Source organism: Orycteropus afer, unplaced genomic scaffold, assembly GCF_000298275.1.
Source record: "Orycteropus afer afer isolate SDZICR_OR568_19922 unplaced genomic scaffold, OryAfe1.0 scaffold00253, whole genome shotgun sequence".
Lineage (NCBI taxonomy): Eukaryota > Metazoa > Chordata > Mammalia > Tubulidentata > Orycteropodidae > Orycteropus > Orycteropus afer.
Window position 1 is genome coordinate 2,915,575 of NW_006921840.1, and position 14,138 is coordinate 2,929,712.

Consider the following 14,138-nt stretch of genomic DNA (forward strand, 5'->3'; position numbering starts at 1 on the left):
TCCTACTGGGTGAGTTCAAACTGCACTGTTTAGGTTAGGAGATGAGTTCAAACCACTTGGTCACAAAAGGGCCCCCAAAATGTCTCATTGGTCACAATAAAACTCTTCTCTTGAAATACAAAAATTGTCAGACAAAATTTTTAAAAACCAGGATCCAGCAATGGCAGCCAAATCTTCCCTCTGAGAATGGCTAGAGAAATAATGTACTTTAAGTACTCTGTTTGAAGGTATGATGAATTAGATTGTTATTCCCAAATACTCACTCCCTCTCCCTGGAACTTACTGAGGAGAGTGATTTTCCTGACCCTTGACCTCAGGACCACCCATGTCACTGGTTTTGGTCAATGGGATGTTATCAAATGTGAACAAGCAGCAGCCTGACCTGTTGTCCCGGCCCATGTGGCCAGCACGCCCTCGGATGCCTCTGCCATAACCAGAAGCATTTCTCCCAGATCCCTCTTCAGAGCTTCCTCAGCTGATTCACAAACCTGCAGCAGGAACCACAACTTTCACAAATAAACCACAGATCTGTGAGGAAGAATAAATGACAGTTGTTTTATATTACTGCATTTTGAGGGTGTATTGTTAGGAAGTATTAACATAGCAATAATTAACAGATAGAAAAAGCATCACAGATCTACCAAAGTTCTGAAGAATCAAAGGGCAAAGTTCCCAGAGAAAGTCCAAAGAGGTAAACTTGACATATGGGCCTAGTTTTCCTCTTGGGGCAATTATTAATTCAAAAATAGCCACCGAGAAGATGAAAAACAGACTTTTCAAAATACCTATGGATATGGATGGACAATAATTGGAGTTCATGACTCACTAACTAGGATGACCCTGATAGAACCCCTAAGGTTATGGTAGGACCCCTGAAGAACTATACTTTCAAAATAAAGATAAACCAGGGGCTTTAAGCCAAATTGGAATTCACTTGAATCCATTAGATGAGGTGACATAGACTTGCTCTTTTCTTTCCCCTACACTAGCTGCCACAGTGAAAGTAAATCCATGAGAATATAATAGCATCGAGATTCAGACTGTATTTCTATGAATTTTCATAATCAGTGTTCAAGAAGAAGATACAATGTGATCAAAAAGTGAGATAAACAACAAAAAATAGAAACAGAGGCACAGGGTACCCAAATATTAGTTATCAGACATAGACTTTAAAATATTTATGATTAATGCTTCAGAGGAGCTCTGGTAGCATAGTGCCTAAGGCACTTGACTTCTCACCAGAAGGCTGGCGGTTCAAGCCCACCAGCCACTCCTCGGAAGGAAGGTTGGGCAATCCTACTTCCGTAGTGATACTGCCTCGGAAACCCAAAGAGGGGTCGCTATGAGTCGGGGCCGACTCGACGGCAAACAACAACAACAACAAGCAAAAAGCTGAGAAATTGTTGTTGTTTGTTGTTGTTAGGTGCCATCGAGTCGTGTCTGACTCATAGCGACCCTATGCACAGCAGAATGAAATACCGCCTGGTCCCGCGCCAGCTCCACGATCCCTGCTATACTTGAGCCCATCATTGCAGCCACTGTCAATCCATCACGTTGCGGACCTTCCCCTCTTTCATCGATCCTCCTCCTTACCAAGCATGACATCCTTCTCCAGGGAATGGTCTCTCCTGACAACATGACCAAAGTAGGTGAGTCAAAGTCTAGCCATTCTCGCTTCCAAGGAGCATTCCAGCTGCACTTCTTACAGGACAGATTTGTTAGTTCATTTAGCAGTCCATTGTACCTTCAGCATTCTTCACCAGCACAATTCAAAAGGATCAATTCTTCTTTGGTCTTCCTTATTCATTGTCCAGCTCTCACATGCATACGAGGCGACTGAAAATATCATTGCTTATGTCAGGCACACCTTAGTCCTCAAGGAGATATCCTTGCTCCTCAGCTCTTGAAAGAGGTCCCGTACAGCCAACTTGCCCAGTGCTATACGTCGTCTAATGTCCTGACTGCTGATTCCGTTGGCATTGATTGTAGAACTAAGCAATGTGAAGTCTTTGACAACTTCAGTCTTTTCTCCATTTATCATGATGCTGCTTATAAGGTCTAGTTGTGAGGATTTTTGTTTTCTTTATATTGAGATGCAATCCATACTGCTGACTGTAGTCTTCAATCTTCATCAGTAAGTGTCTCAAGTCATCCTCACTTTCAGCAAGCAAAGCTGTGTTGTCAGTGTATCACAGGTTGTTAATGATTCTTTCTGCAATCTGATGCCACATTCTTCTTCACATACTCCAGCTTCTTGGATTATTTGCTCGGCATACAGATTGAATAAGTATGGGAAAAGGATACAACCCTGACACACTCCCTTCTTGATTTTAAACCATGTAGTGTCCCCTTGTTCTGTTCGAACAATAGCCTCCCGGTCAATGTACAGGTTCCTCATGAGCATAATCAAGTGTTCTGGAATTCCCATTCTTCTCAATGTCATCCACAATTTGTTATGATCTACACAATCAAAAGCCTTTGCATAGTCAATAAAACACAAGTAAACATCTTTCTGCTATTCTTTGTTTTGAGCCAGGGTCCCTCTGACAGCAGCTATGATAACCCTTGTTCCATGTCCTCTTTTGAATCCAGCTTGCATTTCTGGAAGCTCTCTGTCAATATACTGCTGCAAGTGTTTTTGAATTATCTTCAGTAAGATCTTACTTGCGTGCAATATTAGTATCATTTGATGATTTCCACATTTTGTGGGATCACCTTTCTTTGGAATGGCTACAAATATGGATCTCTTCCAGTCAGTTGCCCAGGTAACTATCTTCCAAATCTCCTAACTGATTGAGTGCCTCCAGTGGGGCTTGTGTTTGTTGAAACATCTCAGTGGGTATTCCGTCAATTCCTAGAGACTTGTTCTTTGCCAATTCCTTCAGTGCAGCTTCAACTTCTTCCTCCAGTACCATTGGTTCTTGATCATACGGCACCTCCCAAAATGGATGAAGATCTACCAGCTCTTTTTGGTACAATGACTCTGTGTATTCCTTCCATCTTCTTTTGATGTTCCCTGCATCATTCAATATTTTGCCCTTAGAATCTTTCAATATTGCAACTAGAGGCTTCAATTTATTCCTCAGTTCTTTTAGCTTGAGAAATGCTGGGCGTGTTCTTCCCTTTTGGTTTTCTAACTCCACGTCTTTGCACATTTCATTATAGTAATTGGCTTTGTCTGCTCAAGCTGCTCTTTGAAATCTTCTGTTCAGATCTTTTATCTTGTCATTTCTACCATTTGCTTTAGCTACTCTCTACTGAAGAGCAAGTTTCAGAGTCTCTTCTGTCATCCATTTTGGTCTTTTCTTCTTTTCTCATCTTTTTAATTACCTCCTGCTTTCTTCATGGATGATGCTCTTGATGTCATCCACTAATTCTTGTGGTTTTCAGTCATTGGTGTTCAATGCATCAAATCTATTCTTCAGATGGTCTCTAAATTCAGGAGGGATATATTCAAGATCATATTTTGGCTCTCGTGGACTTGTTTTAACTGTCTTTAACTTCAAGATGAACTTGCATATGAGCAGTTGATATCCGTTCCACAATCAATCAGCTCCTGGCCTGGTTTTGGCTGAAGATATTGAGCTTTCCCATCACCTCTTACACAGATGTAGTCAATCTGATTCCTGTGTATTCCATCTGGCAAAATCCACATGTATAGCTGCTGTTTGCATTGTTGAAAAAGATATTTGCAATGAATAAGTCATTGGTCTTGCAAAATTCTATCATATGATTTCCAGCATCATTTCTGTCACCAAGGCCAAATTTTCCAACTAACAATGATTTTCCTTGTTTCCAACTTTTGCATTCCAGTCACCAGTGATACTTAACACATCCTGATTGCATATTTGTTCAATTTCAGACTGCAGAAGCTGATAAAAATCCTCATTTTCCTCATCTTTGTCTTTGGTAGTTGGTACACAAATTTGAATAATAGTCATATTAACTGGTCTTCCTTGTAGGTGTATGGATATTATCCTATCACTGAAAGCATTGTACTTCAGGACAGATCTTGAAACATCCTTTGTGATGATGAATGCCACACGATTCCTCTTCAAATTGTCATTCCCAGCATAGTAGACCACATGGTGGTCTGCTTCAAAATGGCCCAAACCAGTCCATTTCAGCTCACTAATGCCTGGCATATTAATCTTTATGCACTCCATTTCACTTTTGACAACTTCCAGTTTTCCTAGATTCATACTTCATACATTCCATGTTCCAATTATTAATGGATGTTTGCAGCTGTTTCTCCTCAATTTGAGTCATGCCACATCAGCAAATGGAGGTCTCAAAAGCTTTACCTTATCCGTATCATTAAGGCTGGTTCTACTCTGATGATGTAGCTCTTTCCTGGTCCTATTTTGAGAGCCTTCCAACGTAAGTGGATTATCCTCCTGCACTGTATCAGACAATGTTTCCAGGCTATTCATAAAGTTGCACAGTAATGAATCAGACAGTGTTTTCTGCTATTCATAAGGTTAAGAAGTGGATGGCCTCCTCCTTGTCTGTCTCAGTCTGCAAGCTGCTGAAACCTGTGTACCAGGTGCAACCCAACTGGGACTGAGACACCAGTTGCACAGCCCCAAGCCTCAGAGCAAAATGCCACCACAGTAGGACAAATTGACAAACAAGTTTGTCTCCCTTAGCTGTTCAAAACCTCTCTATCCTCCCCAACCTCCCCTTACACAGATCCCTGCCTCTTTTCCGCCGCTTGAGAGGGTCGTGGCCTGGGTTCCTGGCCTTACCTGGATCCCTGCCTCTGCTTCCTCGCTCCGTCCTGGTAGCCTCCCCACCCCCTACTTTTTCTCTACTTTTCCGCTGCTTGGGAGGGCCATGGCCTGGGTCCCCGGCCTTATCTGGATCCCTGCCTCTGCTTTCTAAGAAATTAGGAGTATTAAATACTTATCAGATTAGCTGAGCTGCAAATTAGACACACCTGAAGAGAAAATGAGTAAAACAAGGATATTAAAGGACAAGCATGGATGGTAAGTGACAAAAGGACAGATGTTGTAGAACAGAGAATATACTTAATTGGAAATCCAATTAAAGAACAAATGGGAAAAACATAATGTATAATAAAAAACTTATACATATCCATACACATCATAATGTGCTCATGAAAAATCTGTACATAGACCAAGAGGCAGTCGTTTAAATAGCACAAGGGTATAAAATCGGGAAAGGTGTGCATTAGGGTTGTACCCTTTCACCATACTTACTCAATCTTGGTAAATAATCCGAGAAGCTGGATTTTATGACAAATATAGCATCAGGATTGGAGGAAGCTTCACCTGTGGTATGCAGAAGACAACTTGGCTTGCTGAAAGTGAAGAGGACTTGAAGCATTTTCTGGTGAAGATCAAAGACTACAGCCTTCAGTGTGGATTACATCTCAACACAAAGAAAACTAAAATCATCACAACTGTACCAATAAGAAACATTATGATGAATGTAAGTGGAGAAAATAACTTGAGTTGTAAAGGATTTCATTGTATTTGGATGCAATCAGTGCCCATGGAAGCAGCAGTCAAGAAATCAAACATATTGCATTGGGCAAATCTGCTGCAAAAGATCTCTTTAACACATTATAAAACCAAGATGTCACTTTGAGGACTAAGGTGGACCTGACCTAAGCCAGAGTATTTTTGATCTCACATGCACACAAAAGGTAGACAATGAATAAGTAACACCAAAGAATTAAGGCCTTTGAATTATGGTGTTGGCAGGGATACTGAATAAACCATGGACTGCCAGAAGAGCAAGCAACTCTGTCTTGGAAGAAATACAGCCAGAATGCTCCTTAGAAGCAAGGACAGTGACACTGACTGTCTCACATACTTGGACACGTTATCAGAAGAGACCAGTCCTTGGAGAAGGACATCATCCTTGGTCGAGTTTCAATGAGATGGTTTGACACGGTGGTCAACCAATGGACTCAAACATAGCAGTCTGATTGTGAAGGCAACGTTTTGTTCTGTTGTACACAGGGTCTCTGTCTTGGTTCTCTAGTGCTGCTGTAACAGAAATACCACAAGTGGATGGCTTTAATGAACAGGAATGTATTCGCTTACAGTTTAGGAGGCTAGTAGTCTGAGTTCAGAGTGCTGGCTCTAGATGCTGTGTGAAGGCCTCTCAACCTTGGGCTTCAGCTCTGCCTCTTGTTCCAGGCCTGCTGGAGCTGGAGGCTTCTCTTAACTCATGAAGCTGCTGGCTGCTGAGGCTGACAAACCCAAGAACAGCAGGTAAAATGGCTCAAGCCCAACATCAGCAGGCAACATGGCAGGCCACCGGTTCAAGTCTAGCAAGTGGAGATGGAGACTTGGCCAAGTGCAGGACCCAAAATGTGCCAACACAAGAGACCTCCTCAAAGCTTCACCATAAATACTAGAAGCAGATTCTACCATTGAGCTAATTACAATCTCATCATGGGGAATAACTATATCCAACTACCCAGCCACTCAAAAGAAAGGCCCATACATAAGAAACAGCCAAGTTGACACATAACTGATTCAACAGCACCTAACAACAACATAATAATATAGAATGTGTTTTTTTTCCCAAAAATTAATGATGGATGTCAAACCAGATTCAAAAAGCACTGACCCCTAATAACGAAAAAACACACGCAAACTTCGGCATTTTACAGTGAAACTTCTGAAAACTGAAAGCAAAGAGAAAAAAAATATATGACTTTTAAGGTCATGTGTTATGACCTTAGAGTCACAATAGAAAAGAACTGGTTTGTTTTTTGACTACTAGCCAAAAACATACAAACACATGCCAAAGAGCCATATATCTCAGCTGCTTATGCCAGATAAATCATGTCCAGCTTTTAACAAAAAATTACAAGGCATGCCAAAAGGCAAAAAGTAGTCTTAAGAGACAGAGTAAGCATCAGAAACTTAGAGTAGTGGGATACTTTCATTTTTCTCCCATCATCTTTGATAATACTGTTACACATTTCACTTTGATGTTACTTACCACACAGTATCTTATTATTTTTTGCTTTAAATAATCCATTATCTTCTAAAGAAAATTTAAAATTAGACAAAATGTCTTTTAGATTTGCTCACATATTTGCCATTCCTGGTGTTCTTCCCTCCTTTGCACAGATGCAGATTTCTATTTGGTATGTTTCCTTCTGATTAAAGGCATTAACTTTTCCTCTTAATAGTACAGTCTGCTTGTATTGAACTCTTTCAGTAGTTCTGGATTGGAAAAGTTACTTCACTTTTTTGAAAGATATTTTCATTGGGTATTGTGGTGGTTAAGTTTGTGTCCTGGGCAGCTGGACATAGTGATGAGACTGGTAATCAGCTCCATGGTGGATTCTATTAGGAGCAGCTGAGTAGCTGCCTTTAGATATGTGGTCTGCTTCCCATATATAAGAAACAGCTTTGGGAATGGTCTCTAGCTTATGGCATGCTTGAACCCTGCATGTAGTCGTGTCATTGTTCAGCAGCCTGACAAGATCTGCCAACCTTGGGATTTCCAATGGACTTGAATTAATGGTTTGATAACATTGAGACTGTGCCATTTTATTTGTCGACCTGGGGCTTGTCAGCTTTAGCAGCCAGTAGCTGCCTGAGTGAAGAAAAGCCTCTAGCTTCAGTGGGCCAGGAGCAGGAGGCAGAGCTGAAGCCCAAAGTTGAGGGGCTTTCCTACAGCCCTAGAGCCTGGCACTTGGAACTCAGACTTCTAGCCTCCTGAACTATAAGAGAATAAACTCCTGTTTGTTAAAGCCATCCCATTTGTGGTATATTCTTGTCAGAGTGGCACTAGGGAACCCGAACAGGTATAGAATTCTAATTTTTTTTTTTTTTCTCTTTCAGTGCTTTAAAGAACATTCCTTTGTCATTGGTCTTAAGCAATTTTACTATGAAACACCTTGGTGTTCACTGAGTTTCTTGGGTCACATTTATTTCCTTCTTTCTGGGATCAATGTCTTGTGGGACCTGGTGTCCAATAGCTGAAAACTATTTAATGAATTTTGTCCGTTTTCAAAAAATTTAAAGTGGGAAGCCAAGTACAACCAAACGAAAAGCCAAACCCACTGCCATCAAGTTGATTCCGACTCATAGTGACACTACGGGAACACAGCAGAACTGCCCTACAGGGTTTCCAAGGTTGCAAATCTTTATTGGAGCCTACCGCTACATCTTTCTCCCATGGAGTGGCTGGTGGGTTTGAACTTCTGTCCTTTCTATTAGCAGCCGAGTGCTTTAACTACTGAGCCATCAGGGTTTCTAAGCTAAGTCCAATATCAATTATTTCATCTTGGTCAGAGGAAAAAGTCCAATTTTAAGTCTGCTATTTTACCACATAGAATCTTATTTTTTGTATTTAATTTAGCTTTCAAATTTCATGACAAAAATGATCCATCTAAACATATAAAGATCCTTAAGTTGTTTTATTTATCTCACCCCTTTTAGTACATATTATGTGCCTTTAGAGAAAAAAGACTATGAAAATAATAGTAGATTTTAATACAGCATATAAGCAAAACACACTAATATCTATGCCTTCTAAACCTGTTCAATAATGATATATAAGGAAACTTGTTACAAGTCATAATGGTTTTATAATGTCAGGACAAGGATCACATTAGCACTCCCGTATGCGTCAATATATTTTCTGAGCCTTACTGGGAAAAAGTAGAACTCTTGTTTAATTATTGAATGTATCCTTAAAAACTTCTAACACTTTGGAAAACTATAAAGTTAGTAAGCTACCTACATTTTTTTTTAGTAAATATTTTCACCTCAGAAGTCAAAAGTGGATGTGAGCACTGTATACATTGTACATAGTTTGAATCTTTGGGACAAAGAAGGTCAGGAACCCAGTAGCCCTCTAATTTTATACTATTGAAACTGCAGGCCACAGCAGGTAAGTATATACACCCAGCCACTGTAAAAGAACTGAAAATTCTTTGATAATTAACTTTTCCAAATAATTTTATAGTAAGGCCAATAATATAAAAATAGTACCCAAAGCACACAAAGAATTGGAGAAAGCTAATGATAGGAACTGCAAACTGAACAATTCAAACTTGACATTTTGGGGAAAAAAATGGCAAAAATACTGTAATATTTAGTATCTAATATGAAAATTTCACTGGCTATAAGTTGAATCATTTTGACTGGAACTTTACAGTATAATTTGCATGTTACTGATTTATAAGAAAATCAGCAGATATGCAGCTCTGGTTGAGTCTTAAAAGCCCTTAAAAGTTCTTCATAGGTAAAGTGAATGCAACAAAAATAATCAACTATGAGAAGAGATGTGTCAGGAATACAATACACTAACATGCATAAAATAGATATAATTTAATCTGTGCAATTAAAAATTCAAAAAATTGTCTTGTCAAATGTACAAGTGATAAATAAGTCATGCTTGACATCACTGGGTTAACAAAATAATCACTAACCAACTCTGTTTGTTTTATTACTCAATTGCTTAGAAATACCAAATACCATTTTAAAATTACTTTTGCCATAAAAATAGAGGGCATATCAAACTCTTTAATCTTCAAACACTCCAAAAAATTTGGAAGGTTATTTGTCAATCAAAAATATATCTATTAAAAAAAGTGATTAAAAAGTATACATAACCAATTGTTTCATGCACACTTTTCTTCTTATGAAAAAGGGCACTTAGTGTAAAGCTAAAGCTTTCTGAAAATAAAAATCCTGTTGACTTTCCTATTAGGCAGACAACATATTACGCACTGTTTTTAATATAAAAATATAAATATTTTTAACAAAGAAGAAATAGCAATTTGTGAAAAAGCCTGTCATCACCCTTTTGTGTGAAAACAAAATTTTCCAGAGGCCAAAGAAACAATACTGATTATATGTACTTCTGTGTTGCCATAAACAATCCCAAATTACAAAATAATAAGGTATGAACTGAAATTTCAATAGTGAGCACGTAGTCTTTTATTTTCTTCTCTCAGTCTTTCAATTTCAGCCACTAATCCTTCATTCACTGAATATCTTTCCAGCAAAGAGTGCATTTCATTCTAGAAAAGGGAGGAAAAAAAATCTTTGTTAAATTATTGGTATTTATCTGGCAAACTATGTTTTACACCTACTCCTCCTCATTTATCAACTACCTTGTTATCCAACATTTCACATTCATGAAAATAGTTAAAAATCTACTGCCTGACTCTTCTGCACATCAACAAGGCAGCAGGCACAGTGGCAATGCCTGTGGAGCATCCCCTTCCTCAAGGAGGATCTCCAGATGGCCGCCAGGAAGCTGGGCTACACTGGGCTGCCTGGAACTCTCCACTCCCTCCTTCTAGTGGCAGCGGTACTGTGTCTAGCTGCCAAATGGGGCCAGCCTCCTCTGTGGCCATCATCACAGCCTCCAGGAGGATGTGTACTCAGCCAGTGAATGCCTGTTCTGGGTTCCTAACACCTAAGCAGTCTGAGGCCCTTTAGCCCAAAATTGCTGTGTGGTGGTAAGGGAGGAAAGAAAAGAAACAAAGGCATTGGAGAAGGTGTTTGGGAGGAATGCATGGGAGTTTTACAACATCCCAAAGTGAGCTGAACTGGGCCCGAAGCCTCTGCATCAGTGGGGCTGGGTGCGAAGCCAGACCCCCAGCACCCCTATAGGATGCCCTGAGCCTCAGTGACTTGCCAGGCCTAGAGGGCAGAGCAGGCTCTGAGGATGTGAACACAGGGCTTGCAGGGGTGGGCGTGGGGGTCCTGCAGGTGGCTCTGGGAGGGAAGCTGTGACTCAGCACTGGAGAAAGGAGAAGCGGTTCAGCCACAGGCCCTCCAGCCACACAGCCAGCTTCATCCAGCTATGCCTCCTCCAGGCCTTCTCTTCCACAGAGGAGTAACTGGACTCATTACAGTGATGAGCACATCAGTAAATCTTAGTTGTTATTATCTCTAAGATCATATTTTCTAAGAAAAAAATTAAATCAATGGTATGAAAAAAGGAAAAAAATATCCTTCATTTCACATAACACCAATTTTCTCACTGGAACCTAACCATGTCCAATAAGTGAGCAGTGGGTGTTTATTCTTTCAGCTATCATTTCTCTCACTTTCAATGCTAAATGATATTTCTTGCACATAACTGCCATTATTACTTTCTTAATATAAATGAAAAATCATTAGTGAAATTCACATCTGGGAGGGCTGTGAAAAGTGGCCTTAAATATCACAGGTTAAAAAAAAAGGGTGAGCAATTAGTATCTATTTTATTTGTTATGTTTCTAAAACTCTTGTATTTATTTAGCTGGCAAAGAGATATAATAACTAAGTAAAAACTACTTTGCTCTGTAATGGATTTGGGGGATCTACTCCATTCTACAGGCATTCATACATACCAACTGCATATGGAATTGTTTAATCATCTCCACCTGCAAATTCACAATGTCCCGATGGCACGCTTCCCTAGGGAAGAATATAAAATACTTATTAGAATTGTAACCATTTAACTAATCCTAGATCATTTAAGAAACTGGCTAAACATTCTTCATCGTTTCAAATTACTGGCTGTTAATAATTATGATTACATAGTAAAAGTAACACCTGACACTTATTTACTATGTCCTTAGCACTGTTCCTGAACATTGTAAATGTAACAAATCACTTAACTTTCACTACTAGGTGCAATTATTACCTCCACTTTACCAATGAAGTAACTGGAACTACAGTAGGTTAAAACTTGTGCAAAATTACAGAGCCAGTAAATGGTGGAACCACAGTATAAACCCAGGCTGTCCACCTTCAGAATTTCCCTATACGAAAACTCCCTTATACAGAAATGATCATTAAGGAAAGACATAGGCTTACATTACAATGAGATACAGACAATTCCCTAGGTTACAAAGATTCATCTGATTATTGATGTTTTATATCCTGTATTTATTTCTGGTAGAATGAAAATGAGCTATTTGGGTAGTTACAAAATGGCTGTATCAATAGATGAAATAATCATGCTTTCAAAATACATGAAAATTATTAAGTATAATAGCAAAACGAACACTCAGACATCCTGTATACATGTTAGGAGCGAGATTACCACCAAAATCATGTGTGAGCTCATCTCACACTCTTAGAAGAAGCCCAAGAAGTCACCATTCTCCTGAAGTTTGTTTAGCAAGAAATGCCTGTTTTAAAACACAGCTGGATAACATGTAACGTGTAGTCAATAATATTTTAGTTATGCTTGCTTTTGAGCATCATAAGAAGGGTAGCATACCCTATGCAGTCTTTGATGCTGACTTTTTCTTAAAAATTCAACTTTATGTTTTTAAGATCCATGTTGTTCTATCTGTAAGTCACTGGTTGGAACTCTGCTATATCATCCACCCATTGTCCTGTCAGTTGGCAACAGGACAGTTCCAAGTTTTATCATTACAATGTTATAAACAATCTTATCTCCCCATGCACATTTTGCTAATTTCTTTAGGTGATATCCAGAGTATGCTGGGTTATAGGTACGAGCCAAACGTATACTTGTTCAATTTTATGGAACAATGAAAATTGTTTCCAAAGTAGTTAATATTACTGGGCATGCCCATCACCAATCAGTATAATAGAGTTCCTCTTGCTATACATCCTCACCAACACTTGCATTGACAGATTTTTTAAAAAAAAAATAAACGATTTTTTCCCAGTGTGATTTAGCATTGCATTTTCAGTTCTAAGTGATCATGAGGTGGAGTAACTTATATTCAGCATTCTTCTTCTGTGAAATGTCCATTCATGTCTTTTAACTATTTTTATACTGACTTTTTCTTATTTGTTTATAAAAGTTCTTTATGTATTCTAATCCTTTGTTGATTACATGAGTACTACAAAAAATTGCTACAAAAAATGAGGTTTTTTTAAATTTATTTTTTATTGTGATTTGGGTGAAAATTTACAGAGCAAATTCACTTTCCATACAGCAGTTCATGTACACTTTGTCTCATGACATTGACCACAATTTACCACGATGCAACAGCTCCCCTCCCACTTCCTCCCTATAGTTACCACTCTTCCCTGTGTCCATCCCTCCATGCACTACTGCCCCCTGAGCTGTCTCCCTGTGCATAAGCAGCCCTTCTTTCTCCCATGTTTGTTTTCTCCAAGGAGTGTATCTACCTCAGGTAAATGTTCAACTCATATGCCTGTCTGTTGTTTGGCTGGAAACCACAGGTGTGGGTTCAATTCCAGATCTGATGAGCAGCTAGGGGCCAAAGTCTCAGTGGTTCCACCAGGCTCTATTGGACCAGCAAACCTGGCCCCCCCCTTTTTATTTTTTCTCCAAATGATTTTGAGTTATCTTCCACATTGTTCTCCCTCTCTATCAAGGATCTCCTACACAGATCCCCTTCCAAGTGAATGACAGTGGTAGCCAGGCACCATCTAGTTCTTCTGGTCTCATTGTCGTATAGGCTGCAGATCAGATGGTGTACCTGTCGCTAGGACTAATTGTTTCCATGAATTTTTGGTTTTCTTCATTCTTCTTTGCTCTGGATGAGGAGAGACCCATTGTTGCATCTAGATGGCAGCTTGCTAGCTTTTAAGATTCCAGTCACTACTCACTAAAGTAGGAGGTAGAACAATGTTTTCTATAGTATGTTATACCAATTGAGCTTGATGTCCCCTGCGACTCTGGTCTTGAGCCCACAGGTTCAACTGCTCAGTCCATCTGGGTAGCTGGCTGTGACCAAGAAGTGACTGACCCTTGTCGGCTCTACTATACACCTGGGAATTCTGTTCATTCACATAAACTTGTAGGACCATTGTCTGCCAACCCTATACATGGTCTTGGATATACTCTCCATTCATAGACATACCTAATAGTTCAGTCTGTCCACCCATCTATCCACCCGTATACCCATGTTTGTCTTCAATGACAACTCAGTACTGTATGTGCAAAAGGGTTCATCTTGGTTGTCTGTACCTCCCATGTACCTCTCTCTTTCTCTTCCTCAATGCCACCATATTGTCACTCACATTGGGTACATTGCCCGTCTCTTCACCCAAATCAATACTTATCTCTATCTATTTAACAGCGTCCCCTACCCTACCCTCCCACCCCTGGTAACCAACAAAGAAAATTTCCTTCCATAGATAAACCTTTCCTTGACTTTTACAATAATGGACTAACACAATATTTGTCCT

General features: G+C 39.5%; 1 protein-coding gene across 1 annotated transcript in view; it reads right to left on the minus strand.

The window, feature by feature from the left end:
• Window positions 1-9,919: 9,919 nt before the first annotated feature.
• The window catches only part of NEDD1 (NEDD1 gamma-tubulin ring complex targeting factor), an 82,495-nt gene continuing 78,276 nt past the window's right edge, over window positions 9,920-14,138 (minus strand). Inside the window, exons 14-15 of the mRNA XM_007949767.2 lie at window positions 11,348-11,414; window positions 9,920-10,024 (exon numbers count right to left, since the gene is read on the minus strand). Of these exons, the coding sequence (XP_007947958.2) occupies window positions 9,920-10,024; window positions 11,348-11,414 (172 nt within the window). The remainder of the gene's footprint in view (window positions 10,025-11,347; window positions 11,415-14,138) is intronic.